The 27,996-nt window shown below is 47.8% G+C and overlaps 2 protein-coding genes across 2 annotated transcripts in view; both read left to right on the top strand.

Moving 5' to 3' along the window:
• The first annotated feature begins 303 nt into the window (after positions 1–303).
• The window catches only part of LOC144942763 (mannan-binding lectin serine protease 1-like), a 44,297-nt gene continuing 16,604 nt past the window's right edge, over positions 304–27,996 (top strand). The window contains exons 1-10 of the mRNA XM_078869662.1: positions 304–373; positions 5,113–5,356; positions 8,775–8,952; positions 9,893–10,027; positions 10,903–11,102; positions 11,748–11,895; positions 13,454–13,572; positions 16,733–16,817; positions 18,524–18,652; positions 22,583–22,657. Coding sequence (XP_078725788.1) covers positions 348–373; positions 5,113–5,356; positions 8,775–8,952; positions 9,893–10,027; positions 10,903–11,102; positions 11,748–11,895; positions 13,454–13,572; positions 16,733–16,817; positions 18,524–18,652; positions 22,583–22,657 — 1,339 coding nt within the window. The 5' untranslated portion in view covers positions 304–347. The remainder of the gene's footprint in view (positions 374–5,112; positions 5,357–8,774; positions 8,953–9,892; positions 10,028–10,902; positions 11,103–11,747; positions 11,896–13,453; positions 13,573–16,732; positions 16,818–18,523; positions 18,653–22,582; positions 22,658–27,996) is intronic.
• LOC144942650 (uncharacterized) lies at positions 22,776–27,582 on the top strand. Its single transcript, XM_078869447.1, has 4 exons — positions 22,776–22,795; positions 23,016–23,123; positions 24,081–24,485; positions 24,567–27,582. Exons 1-4 carry the CDS (start codon positions 22,776–22,778, stop codon positions 25,819–25,821), a joined length of 1,788 nt encoding a protein of 595 aa, XP_078725573.1. The 3' UTR covers positions 25,822–27,582.

The raw sequence follows: 27,996 nt of genomic DNA on the forward strand, positions 1-27,996 counted from the left end.
TGCGCTAACCACTGCGCCACCGCTCCCCACTCGGGCTTTATAGACACACAAAGATAGACACGCAATGCGCTAACCACTGCGCCACCGCTCCCCACTCGGGCTGCATAGACACACAAAGACAGACGCGCAATGCGAAGTGACGGGGCGACCCCCACCCCACCCAAACCACAGTTGTTCGGACGTTCTCTTTGGGTCACGGAACGCCAACTTTCATCCAATGGTGTGCGCCCAGTGTTTTTTGTGTGTGTGTGTGGATTCCGCCCCATAGCAAGTTGCGCTTATTTCATTAATTTAGACGCTTGAGCCAAAGCTCTCTCTCTCCCTCTCTCCCTGAGCCTGGCACGGAGATGGCACCCATGGCGAGCATGTTCAGGTAATATCCGTGCGTGGTACACATTCGTTTTCGGTAACGTTAACTGCGTTCGAAGAGTTGGCGGGGTGTATGGAAACTCCGCGGCCGTACACGACGTCGTCAACGGTAGGCGAACGTTACGCACACGTTCTGAACGGACCGTGGAACGATCTGATTTTTTGTTCATCTTGCATCCTTTGCTCTAACAAGCTCATAACCCGCAGAAACGTCGTCCCTGGTTGTGTTAATGTTTTAATTTTGTCCAGCGCTCTCCAACATTATGTTTTTGTATTGACTAACGATTTAGAAGGGGAGGCGGGTGCTCAGATCTCCGTATTTTATAATTACACATGCGTTTAGATTATACACTGGTCAACACACTTTTTCTGGCATAAGGTATTCCAACGGTTTTAAGGTAATTTTGGGGTGCTGATTCCAAATCTGGCATCAGTTTTTGTCTATCACATCAGGTTTTTGAGATATCAAATATTGCATTTTCAATAAAAACTGCAGAAGAAAAATATTAAATAAATGTGGATATCTACATAAAATGATATTATAAACACACTATCCTAAAAATACAGCACCATATTTTAACACTAAAGCAGTCACTGACTCGCAACAACTTGCAATCATAAGTGACAGAGTTAATTTCGGGTAAAATCAATGAAAATGGGGTATGCCGATAGCATAAAAATGATGTGATAGAGCAAATCTGAGATCAGATTTGGAATCAGCACCCTGAAATTAGTCTAAAACAGCTGCAAAAGTCCAGGCCAGAAAAAATGGGGTTTTTTTTGTTGACCAGTGTAATTTATCTGCTACACATTTTCACGTGATCGCCATCCACTTCGTTGAGCTGTCATTGTTGTGACCAGGTCGCTTATGAAAAATAAGATAATAGCTCAGTGAGCCTTACCTGGTTAGATTGAAACAAATGATTTTCTTACTTTTCCTATACGTTGCACTCCTATGGTGTGTTTGTATCGTTTGTTGTTGTAACTCTCTGACCCGCGCCTACTGGACATCTGTGAAAAATAGCTTTATAGCTTATCGGATTCCTCCAGTATAATTCAATATTTTGATTCTAAAGCGTCCCCCTACCCTGCTCACTGGACACTTTCCCTCCTTGTGTTGCTCATCGTAGTCGCTCCAAGGATAACGTACAGACGATATCCCTCCGTATACATACCTGTCCCTCTGTGTATATAAACGTATACCGGGTGTCCCATGAGTCTGGAATCATAGGAAAAATAAAACCAAAAAGGCAATGATAACGACTTTATTCACAGAACCTGTTCAATGTAAACAAAACATGCTCTGAAAATGTATGCATTGTCTTTGAAGGCTGATTGGCCATGCATATATAATTACCAGAGCATGTTTGTTTGCATGTTCACCACAAGTACCGTGTCTGGTTAATGCAGACACCATTCCTTGCAAAAGGTTTATATTTAGTGCTTGGACACCTTAACACCTCCTGTTCTATTCTATTGCCAGAAAGGATGAACCCTATTCTTATTTTTCATAACTCAAAGTGATCATTAGCGTCGTTGTGGAGAATATAAGTAAATAAGGTGACTAAGAATACATCGTTTCCATCATATATCAATCCCTCCACATACACATTAAAAAAAAGTATATTTGATACTTCCCATTGAGCACAAAGGCCTTATTTCGAAACTGATCCAGACCTTGCTTGTACTGAGCTAATGCTGCCCAAATGATGCACTCCCACAAGGCCTTGCGGTCTGAGGGGGGGGGGGGGCTTCAGCGACTGTTGAAAGTTCCCCACCCCCTGAGAAATGAATCCCCGCTCGAGTCGTCATATCCTGGTTACCTGTGACGTCAATGACAGCAGCGTCATAACCCGCCATTAATGTTGCTCTCTAACACGTGAGCAAGAGCGATCAATGTTCGCCCGTGCAAGGTTTGCTTGCATCGTTAGCCGACGTGCTGATAACTTTCTTAGCATCATTGTTAAACAAAATGCTCCAGTGAGAATGCATGCAGCTCCACGGAATATAATCAAGTCTTACGTTCAAGCCTGTACAGTAGAACCTCGGAGATCGAACGCACCAGAACTCGAACAATTCCGTGTTGGAACGATATTTCCGAACATTTTTTCCCCCGAAAACGAGCGAAATTCGGAGGTCGAACGGACAATCGCGACTTGAAAGCACCTGTACGGCTGAGACGCGTATGGCCAGCGTGCATGACGCTTGCCCAGACAAAGGTTTTACCGTATGAAAGGCAGAAACAAACCTCTATAGATAAGTTTTTAGTCAGAAAGGGCTCAAGTGACTCACAGTTAGTGGCAGAAAAGAGGCACAAAAGAGAAAGAACCCCAGAAGGGCAGTTACCTGACGTTATTATGGAAGGGGACTCCCCTTCCTAACAATAACACCACCACCACCTCATCACCACCACCTTCCACTCAAGCCATCAACTCCCCTTACTACAGGTAAAGTGAAGTTCAATGTTCATTCATTTATTCCATATATTTACTAATTTTTTCATTTATTGATTGTTTCTTGTTTTTTTTGTATGATTTTATGCATGTAATTACTGTGAACTTCGTGTAAAAATGCTTTATAATGAGAGATATCTTGTGTGTGAAACTAATTAATGTAATTCACATTAATTCTTATGCGAAAATTAATTCGGTGTTCGAACAAATCGGTGTTCGAATGGCCTTCTGGAACGAATTAAGTTCGATCTCCGGGGTACCACTGCATTCCAAATAGTTTTTTCACCTCCACCCCCCCAAGTCGTAAGCATCGCCAAACGACCCATGTTTAACAGAGCCGGAGAAAGTTATTAACAGTAGCGCCGTCCGAGTGCTCTGATTTTGAACGCAGACGTGACGCGGCCTATTCTTGCTTTGTTCAAGTTAAAATCGTAGGTTTTGATGTAGGCCGTGATGCATCATCATCATCAGAAGAAAAAATAAATCTACTGCTGGACAAAGGCATCCCCAAGCTCTTTTCCCGTCTCTCGTTCTCTTGCGATGCAACAATCCACGTAGCCCTCGGACGCATTGCGTTCCGAAGCAGCAACAATGCTTATAATCATCCGCCATCATTCTTTCTTTTCCACGCGTCCTTCCAAAGCACGCTTACTTGGCGTAAGTGTTTGAATTACGCATTTAACTCGTTTGTTATCTAGTCCACGTCTTCCTCTTTCTGTCTCTCTACTTAATTCCAAGCACGCGGTGGTATGCATGGTACATGCATCTTTCCAACCGTGACTGGCTACACGCAAAAGGGCTAACAAGCTTTGTTGCTGCGTAAACACGTATTGACACGCGTGTTTTGTCTTTTAAAAGTGAAACCTTTCCTGCGAAGAGTTTTTAAATGTTGACATTGGTTCTGGACCTTGATCCGCCAACTACGAAAGCATTGTCAACAGCAAGAACAAATAATTATGAGTCCATATTTTCAAAAGGAGGCACTTTTAGCCAAGGCCAGTTGAATTAATTATTGTTTTAAAATATTGAAAGATAAGCAGCGAGAGAGAGACAAAGTTTAAATTATGGATAACAACTGATAGTGTTTAGAATGTATATATATGATATTTTCTTTGGTTTAAACCACATGTATTTTCCTAGCTCTGTATGTCAGATCTACATTGTACTGCACTGCCCTTACAAGAGGGGCGTGATGTACGTTGAACTTCTTTCGCACCGTACGTAGGCAACCGTCCTCATCTGAGGTGCGGGGGAAGGATAACAAATTAAACAACAAAAGGCAGTTCAAAGAAACGAGTTTAAAAGTGCTATGTTCCAGTGCCTTCCTAATATCGGAAGGAAGAGCGTTCCAGATGGTGAGATTAATGTCTTTGATGATGATTCAGACATATCTGCGTATAAATACAAATACGCACGGTGTGGAAAAGCTTATTTTTTAACGAGAAATATAATTGCAATTACTGGGATTTTTTGTTTACTTTTTTTTTACCACACCACCTGCACACCTGCACGTAATGCCACACATATGCCCACGACGTCAGGAGACTTCTTCAGGCGACGGTTTATAGGCAAACAGATGGGACCATGGAAATTATTATTTTTTATTTCGCCACGTAATAGCCAACGCTGGCATGCTCACGCGTGGGAGGACTTCCTGGCACCTGCCTACCTATATTCATATGCTCGGGAGAACTCGTTCCACCAAGCGCTACGTCTGGCACGAAGCTACCCGCAGGGAAAATTAATGTTGCTTGCCGTGGTGCGATGACGGTCAGCGCGCTCGACTTGCAGTCCAGAAGTCTCCCATTCGATTCCATCTCCTGGCGCAGCAGTTGAAACAATTGTGGCCTTACTCAAATACCCTTCTGTCCACCCAACGCTATAAATGTACTGTACACCACACAGGCAGTCGATAGATTCGATCGAGAGATTTCCCGTGTGGTCTAGGCAAGTGTCGGGTTGCTTACCTTTTCCAAGACGTCTGGGCAGAGTGGAAGGGCGGACTTGTAAAGCTCCTCCGAGTGGAGGCCCCGTCTGCCAGAAGCGGCTTGATTAAGAACTTTACAGGCATGTGCACCTTCACCAATTTCTCCCTGGGGAAAGTGCCCTCATTACGAATTTATTTTATATCAGACCAGGCGCCCGCCGGAGAGACTCTTAAAGCGGCCGCAGCAAGACACGGCCATCCCGTGGAGGCTGCCCCCTGGGTCACTGCGTTATCGGCACCGGGGCGATTAAATAATGGATGACAGAAGCGCGCGTGAGGGTAACGCACCTTTTCTCGTTCAAGCGCGCGGTGGCTCCTGCCGCTGCTGCTGCTGCTGCCGCCGGCGCTGTGCGGGCTGGTGGCCGAGAAGCAGCATCGCCTGAGCGGCATGAGCGGATCGTTCACGTCGCCCGGCTACCCGACGCCGTACAAAAACCAGGTGGTCCACACCTGGCAGCTGTCCGTGCCGGCCGGGTACCGCTTGCGCCTGGAGTTCCAGCACTTCGAGGTGGAGCCGTCGTACCTGTGCGAGTACGACTACTTGAAGGTGAGAAATCGCCCCAGAAGCCTCCAGCCGGTCCCGCGGAACTCTTTCGCGCGTGCGCGCGTTTCACACACGCGCGTCTTGTTTGTAGGCCCATGGCGTCTTAGACCGTTGGGCCACGATCGTTCACCGATGTCTCCTTCCAGTGTCTCTCTCTCTCTCTCCGTCCGTCACCATCGTCTCTCAACGGAGACGGCTTCCGTCCCGTCAGGTGCGGTTTGACGTCCGGTCAGATCGTGGCCTTTTCTCTTTCCCAACACCTTCCACTCAGGCCCGGCTCCAACTCTGCACAGATGGGGGCGGGGGGGGGGCTGGACCCTGTTGTGTGCGTGTGGGGGGCGAGGGCACAGTGATTCACCACGAAGGAGGGTTAACTTGCGTGGTGCCAAAGGGATATTCGGTGGTGCGGGTCCCAGCAGCATCCGCCTCGTGCCGATCCAGCTGCCAGTGTTCCCTCCCATCACCATCCACTTGACCTGACCGAGGAGTCTTGATTCACTGTCTTTGGCTATTCTTTGCAGGACTTCCTCGTTCGTTGCATGGTTCTCGTACAAATTGTTTATAAAGAAACTCCCGCAAGGACTTTCATTTTTACGAAGAGAGTGGTTTTATTTTAGAGTCCACACACGTGGCTTGCCTTCGTCAATACATACATTGGAGAATGATCGATCAGATATCTAGAGCTGTGCTTTAGTCGCCGGCTAATTTAAACGTTTATTTGATTTTTGCTTCGGAAAAATGACTCATTCCGCAAGGTGACACTGAGTTGTTACATATGATTCTCGTGTGCCGTGTCGGCGTTCATAAGTCCTCCCCGCTAACGGTACTTGCCTAAACAGTCTGTTAAAAGGCTATACGGGGGATCTTTGTCTTTTCTTTGTGCGTGTGTGTGTGTGTATGCAAACCGAGCCTTTAGAAATCCCCATGATTCCGAACAGATGTGTGGCCATGCTGTGCGGAGACGAATGCGGGCCAGGCGAGCGGTTGGGCGGGTGGGTGGGTGGGGGTGTACAAAAATAAAATCTGAATTAAGGCCAGAAACGGTCAAAAATAACACGTGCTCCTTTACCAAAGGGGCACAAACTATAGCAACAATTATTTTTCTTCATTTGGAGCGGGGGGCTGGTTCTGAACCACAGTAAATAATGATATTGTTGGCTGGGGGGCCCTCATCCCTAGCCATCCCCCTGTCCCCGTTGTCAAAGGGAGCTTTTTTCCCCAGGCCGAGATGCTAGCCAGGGTTGCAATATTTACTCACCACGTGCTTTTGAAATGTTATTCTCTTATTGGACAAGAGGCGAGATTGAACTGTGTGCGCACAAATAGCTGGGATGCTTAACCACAATGCAACCCTTTGTTTGGCATTTATCTCTCGGGACATGGTTACTCGCTAAGCTATCATATTACAACACATTTTCAGTTGTGTTTCCGGCCCCCCACCCCCACACCAACACCTGAGCTTGTAGCCTTGGTATCGGTGTACCCCATTTTACCCCCCTCCTTCCACCTCATCATGTCTGATGGGCCGTATGAGCAATGTTTAGCAAACGTGACAGAGAAGCATTTTAAAGGAAGACTGCCAAGGCGGTTTCAGGAAACACGTGTAAGCGAAACATGGGACCGCTGACAATTACTGTAGGCGGTTACATGTACGGCACGTCCAAATGGCATGCACATGTTACGCGTGTGGAGGTTGCCGTAGCTCAAGCGATAGAGCCCCGCGCTCATCACCACTTCAACGTAAGTTTGAGTCCCTGGTCAGGGCCAACTCAGCCCATCATCGTCGTCGTCATCGCCCTGCGGCCGATGGAGCAAAGCCACTGTGACGAGGCTGCACCGTTTGGTGTTAGAGATCAACCGTGGCTGTGTTAATCAAGAGGAATGGTCCCTGCCACAGAACAGTGGCATTTAAACTCTTTCCCACTCGGAGCCAACGATGGAGATGAACACCGCCAATTGTTCACCGAGCAAGGGGGGCACTTTAATGTGACAATGTGTGATCTCAATGCAGTGTCTACGGAGACGCTGCCACATTGTAATGGTGAGCATACTGAACTCGAAATCCAGCACTGCAGCTGTAACGATGAAGCAAGTTTCTTAAATCTCCCCCCTGACCCCTACCCACCTCTGTTTACTCAGAAGTTATATCTGGGTACACCACAGTGATTCAATCGGTAGGTCCCCTGTGGTGGGGTAAAATGTGAGTATTTCCACTCCTTTAAACTAAAAATAAACGAAACTTTTTTTATTTTTTTACCGAGTAAGGCCCATTGAGCTGTATACAGTAGCTCTTTTTCAGAAGTGACCTGACTGTAAATGATATCTCAACGATTCTAGATTTGAAGCTTTCGTGACTGCAAGGATTCATACTCTTAGTTCTTTCGGTAAAGTCACGTAGGTAAAAAATGAAATGAAAGTTAATATTAAAAGAGCATTTTTTATTTAATTATAAATTTTAATTTCATTTTTTACCTACGTGACTTTACCGAAAGAACTAAGAGTATATATCTCAACGAAGCGGCTCATCATCGTGTGCACATTTATAGCAGCCAAGTACTCGAAGCGCACGATGTTGATTATAAATGTGGAAGGAAAAACCGGAGGACCCGGAGAAAAATCCACGCGACCACGGGGGAGAGAGAGACACGCAAACTCCAAATATACAGGCGTCAGGTTCGGCATCGAACCCACGACCTCCTGGAGACCAGGCGAGGTAGTTACCATCCCGCGACCGTATGGTATCCACGACACTCCACCTCCCAAGCAGTAGCAGTTCGGGGGGAAATGCTATTGGCGATTTCAATATAATCATTATAATGTTACATGGTGGTGAATATAGTGGTCACTCTGGTCTGCAGGGGTCACATGGACCCAATGCATACAACTTATAATTGAATCAAATATACCATCCATTTCATAATCAACGTTTTTGGGTTTAGATCGCGTTATTTTAAAATGTGTCGTAACCCTCCACCACCCGACACGGCCAATCAGTAAAAAAGTGCCACGTTGACAAAAGACAAATAGTTCACTGCTTTAGCCCACCGGTGTGTTGAAGCGTGAAACCACAACATTTACAATTTGAGTACGACGTTTTGCTGGCAATTGCATTCAGCATCATCGGGCAATTCACCAGAATAACGCGATCTAAACCCAAAAAACGTTGATTATGAATAATATTGGTCGCGAAAGCCTACGTGTTAAACATACCATCCATTTTTACACACGTGATTTGAAACGCTGACCTCAGCCATCTCGCCACCCTCAACCCGAGCGAAACGGTCGGCCGACGATCTCCGTGGGAGGGCGACTCGACACAATCCCTTCTGCCAGCAGCGAAGACGGCGTGGGAAAGCACATTTCAGGGCATGCGATTTGGCTTTTTTTAACCCCACATCACCTGTCACCCGACCCCGGACAGGTGATGGCAGGCGAGCAGCAGCTGGGCTTGTTTTGCGGGCAGTACAGCACGGATACAGAGAAGGTCCCCGGGAAGGAGCCCATCCTGGCGCCCGGCAACACCATGACGGTCACCTTCCGCTCCGACTACTCCAATGAGGAGCACTACACGGGGTTCGCGGGCCACTTCACCGCCGTGGGTAGGCCCTGAACCATGAGTCCTGTAGTGTTGCCTGTTTTTTTTCTTTTCTCCAGGATCCATCCTCTTGTGTCGAGGTAGCTGTTGTCCTGGGAAATCTGCGAGTCATCCCAGAATATTAAAAGTCTCCCGTTCTGTGATTTGCGGAATAGTTCACCACTCGAGAGGATACATTGAACCTGTAGGTTCTCCCCTCTTCCAGTATTGTTAGATATTCCTCTTCCCATGATATATGTCCCTGCTTTTTTGTAGGTCAGAGGTGGCAACCCTCCTTAACTGACAGCACTGAGGAGCGTCTGTCTGTTTTTCTGGGTTTAAACGCTGTGGAAGCAGTTACCGAAAATAAAAATGTTAATTGATTTGTTCATTTACAGGCGGCGAATCCATTTGACCTTGGCACCGTGTTTATGGAGCGAGCAACTGTCAGACTGTCTATTGCGGTAGTGTAGTGGTTAAATCTCTAGTGGTGCAAACCTGACAAGCAAATTGATTCTTGGCCATGGCTAACATCAGCGTTGATGAGCCCAACCAGTCCCGGACCTCGCTTAGGTTGGCTAGGCCTTATATGAGTAAAAATTAGGAGCTGACGTGGTGTGTAAACATTACCACGGAGGAGACAAAGGTGGCCAGGCGTGGCGCTGGCCACCGCCTCCCCCCATGTCAGCTTTCATAGGTGCTCGCTAACAGCACTTGCCCTAATAGTCTGTTAAAGTCTTTACACTGGGGGATCTTTGTCTTTGCCTGTAAGGGGAGGAGAGGTAGAGATTGGGGTATTTTCTACCCTGGTTTTCGAGTTATATGAAACAACTTGAGGTGCTATTTTAAATCGGTGTCAATTGAGGGGTGGATTCTCACTTTCGGGCGTTCGATGCAACCGGCCGCTTGGCTGCTTCCATGTGACCTTCCCCGTGGAACGCGCTTTGCGGCCCTGGCGCCCGTAGACATCGACGAGTGCGTGGAGTATGCCGAGCACGAGGAGCTCGCCTGCAACCACTTCTGCCACAACTACCCGGGAGGGTTCCTGTGCTCCTGCCGCCACAGCTTCTCCCTGGATCCAGACGGACGCACCTGCACAGGTGTGCCAATCGTGTACATGGTGTGTGTGCGTGTGGGGGGGGGGGGGGGGTGTCCCCTTGCGAAATGTAAGGAGAGCCCGACAAATCGCGAGAACGTCCACAGTATTTTTGGTCGAGGTTCAACGCGCCTCTCCATTTGCACGGTTGGCTATGTACGGTGCGAGAGACGTTCAACATTTACGCACATACATACACACACTCCGCGAGGTGCTTTGGGTCACGTCTGGTAAGTCGCATGCGATAAGGAATCCTCTACACCTGATGAGTGATCTGATGCGTGATCTGCTGGACATCTGTGAAAAAAGCTTCATATTGCATCGGATTCCTCCAGTGTAAATAAATATTCTGATTCTCACACCTTCTGTGGCATCGTCATCCTGGATGATGCGTCATTGCATTCGACATGTCAAGTCTTCGCTTCGGATGAGCCCTTGTTGTTATTATTAATATTTTATATTTTTGCTGTTATGCTTGTTTACCCGGGGAAGCCTCACATCGTCTCGAGAACATGTTTCTCCAGGGTCCTGTCAAGTCTTGCAGTAGCGGGCGATGTTGCTGTGTGTAATGCCTTTGAGTGATATCCAGCTAATTATCTTTGGCAATGCGATGTTTGGCTAACACTAGTGACGTGTGAAGCTAAGGGAGTAAACTCCAGAATCCGGAGGAAACCCATGCAAAAACCGGATGAGAATATACAAAACTTGCAACAGAAAGGTGCCCCGTGTTGGGATTCGAACTTGGGCACTTCTATCCGTGAGGCCACTGCGCCACGCTGTCGTGTCCCAAACGTGGCGAGGCCCTGCGTGGTTGACCAATTGTATAACTGTGCCAACCACACCTCCCCCCGTGGTGCCCGCCCTCCCACCCGCCGCCAGTGGAGTGCAATGGCCTCGTGTTCACGGAGCGGCAGGGCGAATTGTCGAGCCCAGAGTACCCCAAGCCTTACCCGTGGGCCTCCCAGTGCAGCTACACGGTGCGCCTGGAGGAGGGCTTTGTGCTGAACCTTGCCTTCCAGGAGACCTTCGACCTGGAGTTGCACCCCCACATAGACAACTGCCCCTACGACAGCGTGACGGTACGTACAACGTTGTGACACGCGTGTCGATTCTATTTGCATCAAAGCCGCACTTGAGTGTATTTGTTTTGCTGTTGCCACTTTTGGTGGCCCATGGTAGAGGTCATTGTCTCTTGAGTTCTCACCTACACTAAACTATTTTCATTTTACCAGGTAAGGCCCACTCAGCTACGTAGCTCTTTTTCAGAAGCGACCTGGCCATCCAAAATGATAGCTCAATAAAGTGTCTTATCGAGTGGAAAGGTATTGCAGCCAAATACCCTAAACGCATGCTTATAATTGCGGAGGGAAAAAAACAGATGACCAGAGAAAAAATCCACGCGACCATGGGGCGAGAGACACGCAAACTCCAAATGTAAAAGTGTCAGGGTTGGGATCGAACCCACGACCACCATGCCTGGCTCCAGCTCCTCTTGGATGTGAGGGCCAGGACAGCTGTTGTATGATGGGCCACGATCACGGTGCTGCACCTCTAAGGAAGGAGAGTGAACTTGGGGTGGTGCCAAAGGGCCGTGTGGTGGTGCAGGGCCCACCCCAGCGCAACCCCTAGCGCCAGCCCTGGTCTGTACCCACGCCTCTGAATTTGCGTATGTGTGTGTGTCTGTGCGTGTCTATTTCGCGCGTGCACCCACGCGCCTGCATCAGATTCGGTCGGGCGGTCAGCAGTGGGGGCCTTTTTGTGGGAAGACTCTGCCCGACCCCATCGAGACCAAAAGCCCCGTGGCCGAGATCGTCTTCACCAGCGACAAGTCTGGGGACAACACGGGCTGGAAGATTCACTACACCTCCAAGGGTCAGAACGCCGCGCGGCGGAACACGCGTACTCCATTGCATAGGAAAAGCCAAACGACCCCCGTGACCGACGTGGCATGAGAAGACCTTCATTCAGCAATATATTAAAAAAAGTGCCGTGAGTTATTACTATCATCAAGGCTAACGTAATAGGCACGGTGACAGGGCAAGCATCTTGCATGTCCCCCCCATTATTGTCATTCACGCGTGCTGTGTCGGGTACTAATTTATGGTCGGGTCGACCTAGGGCAGGCCCAGGCCATACTTGATATATTGTGAACGGTGCCTCCCATACATCCAGGGTGTTCGCTGGGATTGCAATTGAAAGAATAATTAAATCCATAAGAGAGCTGTTGTAAACATGTGAGTCCTGGATCGTCCGACATTAGTTTGATGTTTCGTGAATGAAGGAAAGAAAAAAAAACGTTAAATACTGTATATATTTCCAGGTGCACTGCAATCCATCTTCGCCTGAGCACTGATGAATACTATGTTTAATGGAGCTTCCACATTTTTTGATAACGGCATGAAATAATAAAACGATAAATAGGAGTCGTAACTGCTTAATGGTTTAAGAGGGGCCCCCTTGCAGTCCCTTAATTGTCCACCTAATCCATGAACGCCTATGAAAATAACTCCCCTGTCACCGATGCAACTGTGACCACAGCTGCTTTGCATTTTTAATGTTGCAGGCACTGATTAATTAGTAGCTACCTTACACGCGCCCGTCGCTACTACGCTCACCTGCTAACGGCTGTTCCCTGCCGAAAATTGTATATCCTGACAAAACGCTGAAATTAAACATGAATTCGTTTGCTCGGATATTTTTTCAAACAGATGATCATTATTACTATTTTAAATTATCCTTCACGTATTCGTAATATCTTACTTTACGGTTCAGCTCTGTGAATGTTCTTTTGATGTCAGGATTTATCTCTAATTCAATGACATCAGAGGGCTTTTGATTTATGTGAGGATTTTTTATTATTATTAAAGCCACCTCTAAAGCGGCTTCAAGAAAATCAGCTTTAACAAAATCATATAATAATGACATCTAAAGCGGTAAAGCCACTTCACACAATTTAAATTGCGGACACATTAATATTCAGAAGTTTCGGAAGAGAAGTGTCTTTAAACTCCATCAGTGTCCTTTATTTTATAGAACACTCGGCAAAATTGGAAAGCACCCGCGATTTTCACACATATTATTAAGACCAGCCCAAAACCATGTATTGGTGCAAAAGTAAATTCCAAACAAACTTCTGTTTCCCACCGATTTGGACCCATTAATCTGCTGAAAGTCAAACGCTAAATCAGTTTGCACCGATCCGAATTTGACCCCAAGGTGTTGTTGATCTGCGATGTCCGCTTACGTGGGCCATTCTCTGAACACGGAGGCCCGCACCGCCACCCTGTGAGCGATCCGACAAGATATTTTGTCGTGCGATGCCGAAAGAGCAATTGGGATAATAACGGAGAAAAAAATAAAAAAAAACGAGATCCTATGGATTTCTCTTGCGTACCTATCTTAGCACCACACCCTCTGCTCTGCTGCGCAGGTACCCCATGCCCCATGGTGGTGGAACCAGCACACGGATTCATCGAGCCAGTCCAGGACTCTTACTCCTTTAAGGACCAGGTGGTGTTCTTCTGTAACACTGGCTACAGGTTAATTCAGGTGAGTCGTGGCTCAATTTGAACAACAACAACAAAACAAACACACACATTGCAACATTGCTCCGCCCCTCCTCCCTGTGGAGTCGAGCTATTGCCCATTTGCAGGCTGGTTCTGGGTACAGCCTCGTGCCACACAGGGACAGACATCTGTCAACCGGGAACTGCTTGCTTAGACTGTGAGGGGGCATATGCACCACCTAACTCTCCCTCTTGGGCCACGTTGCTGTGTTTTAGAATCAACCTCCGAACCGTGGGGAGGTCACGCTTGTGCACCTTTCATGGTTGACATTCTCTCTCCCCTGTTTTGTGCCCCTTCAATGGAGGTGTGTTTTATACACTTGCCCTGCGCCGCGTCTTGAGATGCCTTTAGAATGTAGACTGTATAAATTCAAATTATTATGATTAGCTGCTCAGTGCTGCTGTGGGTTGTTGTTGTTGTTGTGGTGGGCATCACTCCTCCTCCCACCAGCTGATACTCCGGGGAGAGTTGCTGCTGCTCCCAGCTGTCCAAAACCATCGTTCATGAGCTCAGAGACAAAAAACACATTTAAAGGGACTGTGTTAGCAGCGGGGTGAAAACAAAAAGAATACAAACCACGCTACATTGGTCATGAATACTGCCTTTTGACCAAGTAATTTACATGCAGCACCGCAATAGGCTAACGTTTCTGACTCTCCGATGTCCGGCGTTTCGCTCCACGTGCCAGAGGCCCCTGTAGAAACGCTCGTCGTTCGGAATGACACGCGGCACAACCCACAAACACGTCGGAGAGCGGCTTCAGCGGCGTCCGCGACAACCCACACAGCAATTGTTTCTGACACTGTCTCTCCCTCAGAGCAAAGGGCAGAAAATTTGTCTGACTCGTAGTTGCCGATCACGCTCAACATTTGCAATTTGCTCAAAAAGTGTAGAAAAGAAACGTCACTTCCTAGATGCGCGTGTGTCCACATTATTTCAAGTTATTAATGCACCGGAGTATAAAGTGCAATCTCCGAGTAGAACTGACCCACTTTCAACTCTGAGGGAAGGGTCCTTCGTCATGAACATCCCGTTATATAATTTGATGTTATGACGCAGTGTTGACCAGATGAGACTTGTGTTTATTTGTTATTGACAAAGGGGCTATCTCGGACACCACTGGCCCCTAGCGAACATTCTGCAAGTATATAATTTATTATTTATAATTTTTTTATTGTTTTATTTTTATTAATTTTTATTTCATTTTTTACCTACGTGACATTACCGAAAGAACTAAGAGTATGAATCCTTGCAGTCACGAAAGCTTCAAATCTAGAATTCTGCAAGCGTGTCCAGACATGTCAACATGCCCCTGCGTGCGCATCAGTGATCGAGGAATGAGATGAATGCACCAGAAACATCAGGGCTCCTTTCTTTTGATAACGGCCTCATTGCCCCACTCGTGACGTGGGGGGGGGGGGTTCAGCCTTCCTGGTTCTCTTATTTTGTCCAGGGCCATCAGCTCCACATCAACTCTGCAGTCTTTCATGCATGGCTCACCATATATGGCGCACGAATTCAAACCCACCTCTTCACCCCTCCATTACCTTCGAAAGACGTTTCCCATCCGAGCCGCCTGAGTCGACTCGTCGTTCTGCTTGTTTGAGTTCGGTATGAACTTTTGGCGTTTTCCTCGCCTCTTCATTTCTGACCTGGTCTCAGCAACCCGCGAGATCCGTCTGACCATCCTCGTTGCTGCGGGGAGCAACATCTGCTCCTCCGTGTAACGCATCGTCCTTCCGATGTTAGTAAGCCACTGGAGCTTTGCACTTTAAATCTCGGTTGGAAACTCATTTATTTAGAACTGCTTTTTGTGTAGTCCTTGCCCTGTAACCTCCGATAAGCACGGTTGTCTACGTATGGCGCGAAAGAAGTTCAACATACATACATTATGTAACTGGATTAAATTTGCCAACTCCATCCCTCATCGGTTGTCTTTGTGGATATTGGTAGCGGTGATAAATAGTTGTAGTTACGGTATTTTAGTCGAAATGATGGAGACAATTAACTTAATCATGGCAGTGGTCATGCTTAGTGAGGAACCATCCATGGGCCTAGTTCTTTCATGAGCGTACTCCAGGCCAATTCAAGACTGAATTTATATTTTTTATTTTATCTTATTACGGTTTCTGAGGGCAGGCCCAAAGCCCCAAAAATGGCAAGCGACAGGCAACAAATAGTGCGAGTTCAAGGTGTACGTGCTAAGGGTTTCTTGAGATTAGCAAGGTCACTATCAGAACTTGGGGAAATGAGACAATGCGAGGGGATTTCAACGTCGGGCATTTGTTGCGAGGAAAGTATCAGGAAGAGAAACGTTTCTTGACCTGCTGTGTGTGTGGCGGTTGCACAACAAGGTATGGGTTAGCTGAAACAGTCAGTGTCGGGTGGGCTGAGTCCTCAGCATGGGCGGAGGAATCGGCAAGTGAAGATCGTGGGAGCAGTAACCACGGTATAGGCGACAGAAGAATAATACGGAGGCGAAGAACAGGGCTGTCATTCGGACGCTGTCTTTCCGACAGACCTGTTCTTCACCTGAGGACGGCTGCTTGCGTTGTGGCCGAAACGTCGTGAGAATTATTTTATTATGTTTTATTTTTATTATTTTATTATTTCCCTTATACGTGACTTTACCGAAAGAACCAAGAAGATGAATCCCTGCAGTCACGAAAGCTTTAAATCGAAATAAATTACTTGTTGAGACGTTTTTACTATCTCGTCTGCAACGTCATATTTTCCTGTCTGGTTTGTACATTCTTATTTGGCCCATTAGCCTAAACGTTAAATTAGCATGCATCATTTGCATAGGGGTTTTTTTTTTGCATGGATCGAAAATCATAAATTCTTACATGCGCAATTCTCCGCGAATATTGCGAGTTTGTAACCTCTTTGCATTTGAGATGTTTTATTTTTATTATTTTATTATTTTCCTTCTACGTGACTTTACCTAAATAGCCAAGAAGAATAACTTAACCGTTTTACATTGAATTCGTTGAATCAGTGAGGTAGAAATTGCAGGTCATGTACATGTGTGGAACTCCAACCGTGCTAACTGGAGGTGCGGGCGGGAAGAACGGACGACGATGATGATGATGATGCTGATGATGCTGATGATGATGACGTTCAATGACGATGGCGTGGGCAGGAGGAAGACGATGAGGTGGTGCCCTCGCTGCAGATGGCCTGTCAAAGCGACGGCACGTGGAGCAGGATGACGCCCAGCTGCCGCAGTGAGTCGGCGGTGCACTCGTCAAGCTAAGGGGGACCCCACTGTCAATGCCAAGCAAAATGTGCAGGAAAAAATAAAGAGTAAACTTACAGGGTGTTTCAAAAAATGTTAACGCTTTCGAGAATTTGCAACTATGCCACGAGAAATGCACCTATCGGGCTTTGGAGACCTCTGGAGACCACCTGGAGAAGATTCCAGGCACGCGTTGACGATGATGGCGAACAAGTGGAGACTCGTTGACTTTTTGAAGCTATTAACATCCGCTTGTTATCATGTTAAAAACGATATTCCCATATAAGTGTTTAACAAAAAAATTGAAGCACCCTATACAGTAGAACCCCCTCTTAATGACGTTCCGATAGCATCGAAAGTTCCGCATTTTTCGCCCAAAAACCTTACTTTATAATATTTCAACAATGGATAATAATACATCAAGATACTAACAACATTTTAAACACGTTATATCAAAAAAGAATGGTTAATCAATGCATTCATATTTATTGTACCTCCAACAGCCCGTCGTTAACAGGGGAATGGTCAGTAATCTAACACATTGGGCTCTATGGAGGCACTACACTACTATACACTACACATTGGGCTCTATGGAGGTCCGTCATTAAGCGGTTAGTCGTTAACAAGGGCGGTCGTTAAGAGGGGTTCTGCTGTAATAATTTGAAAAACTTCAGTTATTTACCCGAGAAAGCTTTGGATGAGGTCTCAAGACGTTTTCAAGCGAGTCCTGTCCTTGGCATTTTTGGCCAAATACCATTGCTGGGTGCATTTTGTGCGGTTCGGTCTTAGGCTGAAGGAACACGAAAGAACGCAATTTGAAAACAATTTTCAACACATTTTAACAGAATTTTTAAATCAAATCGCGGGCCCGTGAAGGCTTTGTCACAACCACTGCAGAAGTGCAAATTGGACTTAAATTAAATCAACAACAACAACCACCACATGAAATAAATGTTGAATTGCAATGAGAATAACAGATGTGATGACAGCAGTGGCGATGGTAATCATACAATGTGTTATGTGGTTAGTGCAGTAATTATGGCAGGGTAGGAGGGTCCCAATTAAATAATTCTGAGTAGAATTTTTTTTACAAAAACAGCTTCAGCAGCACCATCGTCATCCCTACCAAAATGACATGAAGGGACATTTTTGTTCGAATTTGGTAAAAAAAAAACCCAAATATTTCAAGAGCCGCAACGCACGTGGTGGAAACCAGTCCGCGGTCCTTCATAAATAACGACACGAAGCAGTCCTGAAAGAGCCGCTGGTTGCCGACCCCTGGCCTAGATGGACTGATCCCAGACATAGAAGTGCAGCATTTCCACCGCTGCCTCAGGACATACTGTATGGATGAGTGCGGAGTTAAATGCCTGGTTATAACATTTGAGCGTGGCGATACTGACTTACTTGGCAGTGAAACATTCAGAGTTGGAATGGTCATATTATTATTACTTGAAGCTTGTTAACCCAGGGAAACCCTCAATGTTCTTTTTCGCGAGTAGATATTTGGCCAACGCCAGATACTTTGTAATACGTTTTAGCCATGCAAGGAAACTGGGGGAGAGAAACGCACAAACACCGCGCGGCAGAAAAACGGCCGAGTCAAGAATCGAATGCCGGCTCTTGTTCCCGGGGCGTAAACCGCCGTGCCTCCGTGATGATGATGCTGCTTTTTTTGATGGTGTTGTTTTTAAGTCGTCGACTGCGGTCCACCGTTGGCGCTCGACAACGGCAGATGCACGCAAGCCGACTCCACGACGTTCCAAGCCAGCGTGGACTACGCCTGCGACGAGCCCTACTACAACCTCCGCTCCAAACGCGCCAGTGAGCCTGCACGCGGCCCGCCGCCGCACACGACCCCCTCGCCCCCTTGCCCTCGCGCTCCTCCTCCCCGGGGCTTTCTCAGTTTTTGCGCATCCTCGGAAACTATTTTGGGCAAGTTGAATGACAATGATTTTTTTTATATGTTTATAAAATATGTATAGAAAATATTGAAAAATAATTTTAAAAAGTGTTATGAAAAGTAACAATAAATAATTGTAAAATTATATACAAAAAATTCATGAAAATGATAATAATGATAAAATAATGATGGGTAACGGTGCAGCCCTTGCATTGTCTAGCGCGTCACTCTCGAGGGTATTTGGGTGAACTCTACCACGCTGGACACACGTCTTGAAAAATGTGGGAGCACTCTAACTTTACTCCACTGCACGTGACCTGTGGGTCGACCAACTATGGGGTACCAGTTTATCCTGCAGTGGACAGAGGCGGTTGCGGAGGGGGGGGCGGTTAATAAACCTGCCTTTTTATTTCCCTAAACTATTTTTTATTTTACCAGGGTAAGGCCCACTGACCTATGTAGCTCTTTTTTCAGAAGGGGACCTGGCGACAAATGATAGCTCAACGAAGTGGCTTATAGTGTGGAAATTTATAGCAGTCAAATACTCTAAATGCACATTTCTAAATGTGGAGGGGAAAATCGGAGAACCCGGAGAAAAATCCACGCGACCACGGGGTGAACATGTCAAACTCCAAATTCACGGACGTCAGGGTCAGGATCGAACTCACGACCTCCTGTATACCAGGCGAGGTATTTAACATCTCGCCACCGTTCGTACTGCCACGCCGGGACATTAAGCTGGAGAGGGCATGACCAAAGCTGTAACGGGAAACGTCGACCTCTCGTGGAGGCCCGTCCGCCAGGTAGCGGTCACAGGCAAGGAAATTCAGGGCTGCACCTTTACCTTTTCAAAATGCTGGACAAAAGCTGGCACCAGCCAGAAAGTGTGGGGGGGGGGGGGGGGTGATGGCTTGCACCAGCTAAGCAGGCGAAAGTCCATAGATTGAAATTTGCATGGAAAAAGGTTCTGTTCACAAAGATCCAGACATTTTTCAAAGCAGCGGGCCATCCTTTGTAAGAGGCGTCTTGCAAGGGAAGCTGAGGATATAAGCAAGCCATAATGCATTATTTTAATATTATGCAAGCCGTTCTTGTGGCCAAATCTATCTTGGAAAATTGCCAGCACTCGTATCAAACATGCCCTCCCCCCCAAAGAATGGATAAAGCTCTTCTTTTTTACAATCGAGCTGCACGACACTCGGTTGCAGTAAACTTATTTAAAAGTACGAAACTAAAACTTCTTAACGTCCAAAAAGAATAATGCGAAAAGAACATTTGGTTTTTTTCTTCATTTAATATGAATTTGTTTAACAACACCCCGGATGGAGAGTTCATCTTTTCTTTCCCTGACCACGATCCCCTTTTACTCTGTTTGTCAAGCAAAACAAAGTATCATTTGGGGATTTGGGCCTTCGCCTCAGATTTGACGGAGGTTCAGCACTCTCGTGGAATCAGGTCAGGCTAACACAATTTGAAAATGAGAGTCAGACCCCCCTCCCGCTTTCCCCTCCCTCTCTCTGGGGCTTCTGTGTTGTTGCCAACAGAACGTTTTGTTGAACATAATAAAATAGTAGGGATAAAACAGTCGCGGTGATTCTTCTCACGTTCCGTTCCCTTTTCTCTAAGTGTTGTTCTCTGTGCGTGGTGCTGTAGCGCTGACAGTACTCGATGTATGTGCCACTGATGTATGATGCTAATAATTACAGCCCTTTCTCAATCTACTGCTGAATGAAGGATTCCCGCAAGCCGTGTTTGTCATGTGTTTATATATTTTTACCGTACTTCACCTCGCTGGGCAATGCAGGCTGGAGAAAGGCTATGGGTCAGGAGAAATGGTTCAAAGGTCACTCCCCGGGGCTGGTAATCAAATTGAGGTCGCTGGGTTTAGAGCACGGTTCACTATCCATCGCTCCAACCCTGATTAATAATAGTACTGCACTAGCCCAGTGTTCAATACAGTACGCACATTGGGGAAATTTCCTTACAGATTAATTTTGTTTTTCAAACGGGCAAATGCCCGCTGAGATATGCGACGTCTTGGTTTTTTGCAACAAAGATCTTTGATGAAAGTACAAAAAGCACGAAATTGGAGATACGACCGTGAAAACGTGAAACGAACACAACAACCTAGGTCACCCTCTTACATTCTGTAGCGGTTAGTAAACACTGCTTCTTGATAAAGTTCACATTTGCCCCCATATATATATTTCGTGCAGCATCACGGTTTAACGTCTTCTCAGTGTTTGTGAAAGGAGTATGATTTATGAAGACTTTTAGCATAGCTGTAGGAATTAAATACATTGAAAAAATTGAGGGGGTGGGAGGGGGCATAAATTAACTCTGTGATTTAATCGCTGATCTCTCTAGAACCTGTATGATCTGACAAATGTTTTTTTGATTTAAGTGTGAAACTGAATTTGATCACTCCAGAACATCTTCTCTTGTCACGTTTGCCTTGCTGATATTTAACTCTGCGTTTCAATCTGCGACTCCGAAACCTGTTTGTTGTTTTGATGATTTTATTCGATGCAGGTTTCCCTTGATAGAAACAAATATATATATCTTGATATCACCAAAGTCGTAACTTGCTTTTTAATAATGGAATTAAATTTTAGATTGAAATTGGAGCGGGGATAGCAAAAGGACGCCGTAAATGTGAGGTGCTAGCCAGCTTTAGTATATTTGTTTCCTTTTTGCCCAGGAAAAATGATTAAAATTTGGAACACTGGGTGAGAGGGGTCTGACCGCAAGACTCCACCGCCTGAATTCACACTCGACGCTTGGCAGAGCCGGCGCCCGTAGTCTCGTGCGGCATCGACGCCGGGGGTTTAATTAGAACACCTTTCCTACGCAAACTCATTCGTAAATAATTGAGGGGGGCCTTAACGCGTTGAATTACTCTAACCGCTCCTCAAACCGAGGAATGTGCCCGAAATGTAAAACGAAGACCCTCCGGTAAACTTTTACTGCTTTCTCTTCTGTCCACATTTGCTATTTTTCTCCTCCGTAAAGCAGGACCGACGGAAATTAAAAGAACAAAAAAAATAAACGTAAACCTTTCTTGTTTTGACACACCATTGGGGGGGGGGGGTGGGGTCCCACATTGGCGAGATGTTAAATACCTCGCCTGGTATACAGGAGGTCGTGGGTTCGATCCCGACGCCTGTATATTTTGAGTTTCTATGTTCTCCCCGTGGTTGCGTGGAATTTTCTCACGGTCCTCCGGTTTTTCCCTCCGCATTTTTAAACACGCCTTTAGAGTATTTGGCTGCTATACATTTCCACGTGATAAGCCACTTCGTTGAGCTATCATTTGTGGCCAAGTCGCTTCTGAAGAAAGGGGGTAGATAGCTCAATGGGCCTTACCTGGTAAAATAAATTGTTCCCAGTTAGCATTAGTGTCTGTCTGTAACAAGGGGACACGATAACTCTCGTATAAGTGATCTGATATGAATGTGAAGTCACGTCGGCATTTACTTTAGCGAAAACCACCCGAATTGCCCAAAACATGATCTAAAAACTAGAGCTTAAATGTTTCAGGATTCCGGAGGTGACGATGACATTACAACATGAAACCCTTTCGAATTGTTTGCACACTGAATCTTGAATTTATTAAGTTTGCACACAGTGCTGAGTTTGAGTTTGGCTACACTGCCGCTGATCTCACGACTTTACGCAAATGTCTGTGACAGCCACCACTGACAAACGGCGTTAGGAAAAGCGCTCCAGATTCCAACGGCGTACTCACTGCTTGGCTCCCTTGTCCGACTTATTGTGTCTCACTTGCGTCTCATTTGCTTTCGCTTTTGTTGTTGTTGTTGTTGTTGTTTTTCTGCCATCTCGTCACACAGCGAAGTTCGTTTGCAACGAGACGGGCACGTGGATGAACCCAGAAACGGGAGAGAAGAAGCCGTACTGTGAGCCCGGTAGGTACTAGTAGGTATTGGTGGGTACTAACAATCACACGAGCATGTCTGGTGAGTACTAACGATGACACGGCCACGTCTGGTGAGTACTAACGGTGACACTTGGTGAGTACTAACGATGACACGGGGTCACGTCTGGTGGGTACTAACGGTGACACGGCACGCCTGGCGAGTACTCACGATGACACTTGGTGGGTACTAACGATGACACGGGGTCACCTGGTGGGTACTAACGATGACACGGGCACGTCTGGTGAGTACTAACGATGACACGGGGTCACCTGGTCAGTACTAACGATCGCACGAGTCTGCGTGCGTGTTGTTACACGGATAACGCCCTGACGGTGGCTCCCCGCAGTGACCAGCAGCAAGATTGCGTAGGTCTCAGGAGAGCCATCCCTGCCGCCTCTGGGGCCGAGTACGAACACCCCGCTCGTTTCTTTGCCGGGCGCGACGCGGAGGGGAGGTGCGGGATGGGAGGCTGCGAGCATAATTACACCGCGCCTATAAACTTTCAGCATCATTAGCGCGTTAAGCGATAAGCTCCAACAAATCACTTCTGGTTCTCCCGATCTCAGACGACTGCTCCACACACCCTCCGCTTCCTCCCCTTCGGAAAGCTATTTACATAAATATTGCAATTTATCCTTTTAACATTTTTTTTTCTGAAGTTCAAATATTCACCCGTGACATTTTCCGGGCGGGTGTACCGTGTCCGTCCTGCATCTTACGGGGTGTTTTTGGGGACCCCTAAAGATTTAAGAGAATACAAATATGCGAATAATTAAGTAGTAAAAATAATTAACCGCCAAATTTTTTAATGTGAAGTGCCAGGCAGCCATAATTTTGCATGTCGTTTACTATATAGTTGTAGTACAGTAAAATACTGTATTGCACTGCTCGAAAATGCCTCTAAATGAAGTAAGTCCTTATATATTTGTTTAAAGTTAATTTATTCCTCGGTATTATATACTATTTGATACTATTTTCATGTATTGTAGTAAATACGAATTGTTTGCAAGCCGAGTCTTAAACTTATTACGTTGGTACACTCCGCGAGTTTTAGTTTGGCTAGACTGCCGCTTTTCTCACGAATGTATCCAAGCATCTATGACAGATCGGGTAACCACAGAGCTCCCGGGGCATATGGGAAGATGACGGATATTTCACAGTACCAGCAGGAGGGGAGAATTCACGCGAATGCATTGTCTTGAGCAGTGTGCTTTATCTTCATTGTAATTATTATTATTATACGACTGACAAAAAAAACCCCTGGACTTTTAATATCCCAGAGGAGATGTACAGATTTGTTTTTTCCCAGGACAGCAGCTACGTAAAAAAAAAAATAACAATCCCGAGAAATCCAGGACAGGTTGGCAACCGTAGTTGCATTGCGCTGTGCGTCAGTGTGCGGCCGCCCCAGCCGCCGCCTCCCTCCGCTGCGCAAGCGGATCGTGGGCGGCCTCGCGGCCGAGCCCGGCGCCTTCCCGTGGCAGGCGCTGGTGGTGGCACGTGACCCGGCGCGTGTCAACTCCGAGCCGTGGTTCGGCGGCGCCGCGCTGCTTGCGCCGCGCTGGCTGGTCACGGCGGCGCACGTCCTGTTGCCGTGGCGACGCACCCGCTCCTCTTCGCTCTCGGCGGCGTTCTCGTCGGCGTCGTCGTCGGCGGCGACGGCGGCGGTGGCGTCGCAGTCTTTGCTCCCGGTGCCTCGCTGGGCCGTCGAGGCGGTGCCGCCCGACAGCCTGCGCGTCTACCTTGGCTTCACGGACGTGCGCGTCAGGGATGGGCCCGAGCCGGCCGGGGACGCACGGCGGGGCGGCGGCGATGAGTACGATGATCCCTACGGTGGTGGTGGTGGAGGCGGTGGTGGCGTTGGTGGCGGTGACGGTGACAACGGTGGCGGTAGAAGTGGGGGCACGGACAAGCACGCTGGATCCGCGCTCCGGCCGGAGGTGGCCAGAATCATCCTCCATCCGCGCTTCGACCCCAAAACCTACGACAACGACGTGGCACTGATCGAACTGCGCGAGGCCGTGCATCTCGGCCCGCTGGTCATGCCCGTGTGCCTGCCCCCCGCGGCCGCTGCGACGGAGAAGGCGCGGCCTCCGGCCACCGATTCTCCGCGCCACCCGCAGCACCTTCCTCTCGGGCGGGAGGGAGAGAGGGACGAGGGGAGGCGCTCGCGGGAGGGCTTCATCCTGGAAGGCGCCGGAGACACGGAGCCGCTGGAGAGGGGGGACAGCTTCGGTCCGGCGTCGGACGGCGACGACGACGGAGCGCCGCTCCTGGACGGCGCCCCGAGCCGCGGCGGCTCGCCGGTGCCGTCGGGGACTCCGCGGCCGCAGAGGGTCCACCTCTTCCTCCCGCTCGCGCAGACGCCGCAGCAAGCGGTGGACCACCTCGTGCCGGGCCCCACCCTGGCGGAGGCGCCGGCCGTGGAGGCCCCCGCGCGACGTGATGCCGAGGAGACGGGAGAGGAGCGGAACGGCGACGGCAAGGGAGGAGGAGCCCTCGACGATGAGCTGCGCCCGGGCGACTTGGGCGTGGTGTCGGGCTGGGGTTCCACCGCCTGGCAAAACATGTCATCGCCTCTGTCCTCTTCCTCGTCGTCGACCATGGTGTCCCCCACGCTGCAGTACGTAAAGCTGCCCGTGGTGGAGGCGGAAGAGTGCGAGGAGGGCTTCCGGCAGGCGCTCGGCCCCCGGCCCAGCTACCGCCTCACAGACAACATGTTCTGCGCTGGCTACAAGGAGGGCGGCCGCGACACGTGCGTAGGCGACAGCGGGGGCGCTTTCGTCCGGCTCGAGAGCGGCGACGCCGCGGCGGGCAGCGGCGTGGAGGGCGGCAGCGCAGCCGAGGGACGGAGCACGTTGGGAGAGGGCAGGAGCGGTGGCGAGAGCGAAGGGGAGGGTAGGATGGTAGAGAGCAGCAGCGCTGGGGATTTGGGCTTCGGTGCGGGAGACGGGATGGAGGGCGGCAGTCGCAGGGGCCAGGTGGGGCCCGGGCAGCACTGGGTGGTGCGGGGCCTCGTGTCGTGGGGCGGCCCCGGCGAGTGTGGCCGCGAGGGCCTGTACGGCGTGTACACGCGCCTCGCCAACTACGTCTCCTGGATCCGGGAGCAGATGGAGGCGCCACCGCCCGACGTGGATGAGTTTGAGTTTTAGAGACGGCGAAAAGTCACGCGCACGCATGGATTCCGCAGCGCTGTCGAAATCCTGTTTGTCCTCGAAAAATATTTAATGAGTGATGACAACGCGGCCTTCCGATGTGCACAATGAGATGGTGTCGCACGTGTTGGTGCCACGGAAAGTGTGTGACATCATCGCATTGGCCAAACAGTCTTATCTGTTTAGCACTGGAGGCTTTTTTTAATCACCAAGTTTTGGGCAAAGCTTTTATCATCGCGTCTTATTTTCTCTAGGGTAAGTCCCATAGCAACACAACTTAATACCAAAATTGTATTTATATTGGATTATCCTTACGGGAGTTATTTTGACCACCCGCTACAGATGGACAGATGGACAGAGCTAAGGGACAGACAGGCAGAGCAGGGAGCCGCGGTGGCGGGATGTTAACTACCTCGCCTGGTATACAGGAGGTCGTGGGTTCGATCCCGACCCTGATGCCTGCATATTTGGAGTTTGCATGTTTCTCTCCCCGTGGTTGCATGGATTATTCTCCGGGTCCTCCGGGTTTTCTCCACATTCAGGATCAACATCACGCGTTCAGAGTATTTGGCTGCTACACATTTCCACTTAATAAGCCACATTGTTGAGCTATAATTTGTGACCAGATCGCTTCTGAAAAAGAGCTATATAGCTCGGTGGACCTGACCTGGTGAAATAAAAGATAGTTTCAGTTTAGTAATGCTCAAGTGCTAATTCAACTTTAATTGGAAACCATTAAAATAATCGAGTTGCACATTGGCTCAGGGGTCCCGCTGAGTTTGAATCTGGACATTTGATTAAGCCGGGGTTCTCAAGTGCAAGAAGTCTCAATTCAATCCCAAATTTAAAAAAGTTAAAAAAAAATTAAATCGAATTTTCCGGGGCATCGCATCTCTGGGAATTAAACATATCAGCTTGACTGACCCGCAATGAACATTTCTCTGTAAGAAGTGTGCCCCTGATGTATGGATATAAAAGTCACTTGAAAAAATCTCAGAAAAGGTTACATCCAATAGCATTAAAATCCACATTAAATACGATTAACCGTGTCATTCAGCAGTTTCCAGACGATGAGCAAATTCCAGTTTGGACCCAATGCAATAAACAATCTATGTACAGGGCACCCAAAAAGGTGCAGCACCAATTGTGGATAAGGGGCTTATTGAAGGGAATTCAGAAGTACGTGCTGTGTTATCATCTCTCAGCTCCGTTCCCTGACAGAAGGCGACGTAATGTGACCCCCTTTCTGTGAGAGATTTGATTAACTTTTTCCATCTCCCCATGGCACGATTTATAAACAGCAAACAACAAAATGTGACACTCCCAACTTTCGTTTTCAAAAGCCATAGCGTTCTCCGTTTGGTATCTATCTAAGGACTGCTTTATATATTGTTTTTATAGGTGTACGATAGATGTGTTTAAAGAGACTGAACTTTTGTGACGCACATTCAGGGAGCAACGATGATTTACGGTCGGGTGGAAGGTTCGTGATTGTAACTGTTATATATACTGGTAGCGATGCTGGGATGAGCGTTGAGCTTAGTGCACTCCATTTAACCACGTCACCATAATAAAACCTGAGCTGTGGGTGCACGATCCGTTAAAACCTTTGGCCTGATACGTCTATAGCAGCAGCAGCACCACTGCACACGGGGTCTCTGCTGAGGGCACAACTTGACAACTTCTGTTCCTATTTATTACATTTTATATCCACTCATTTTTTTTTTACTACGATGATGAGAGTGCACCCTGTGAACTGTGCACACCACACGAGTACATCTGTGCCGATCGTAAATGTAACATTTAAAATTAAAATACGTGGCTTCTTTGAAATGTGTCAGAAACTGTTTAATGTTAAACTAAACTAATCTTTTCATGTTATTTTATCAGGTAAGGCCCACTGAGCTATGTAGCTCTTTTTCAGAAGCGGCCTGGCACACAACTGACAGCTCAACAAAGTGCCTTATCATGTGGAAATGTAGAGCAGCCAAATGACTCTAAACGCGTGATTTAGATTCTAAATGTGGAGAGAAAAACTGGAGGACCTGGAGAAAAATCCATGCGATTATGGGGAGAGAGACACGCAAACTCCAAATATACAGCAGCAGGCATCAGGGTCGGGATCGTACCTACGACCTCCTGTATACCGGGCGAGGTAGTTAACATCTCGCC

Source organism: Lampetra fluviatilis, chromosome 28 (genome assembly GCF_964198595.1).
Source record: "Lampetra fluviatilis chromosome 28, kcLamFluv1.1, whole genome shotgun sequence".
Lineage (NCBI taxonomy): Eukaryota > Metazoa > Chordata > Hyperoartia > Petromyzontiformes > Petromyzontidae > Lampetra > Lampetra fluviatilis.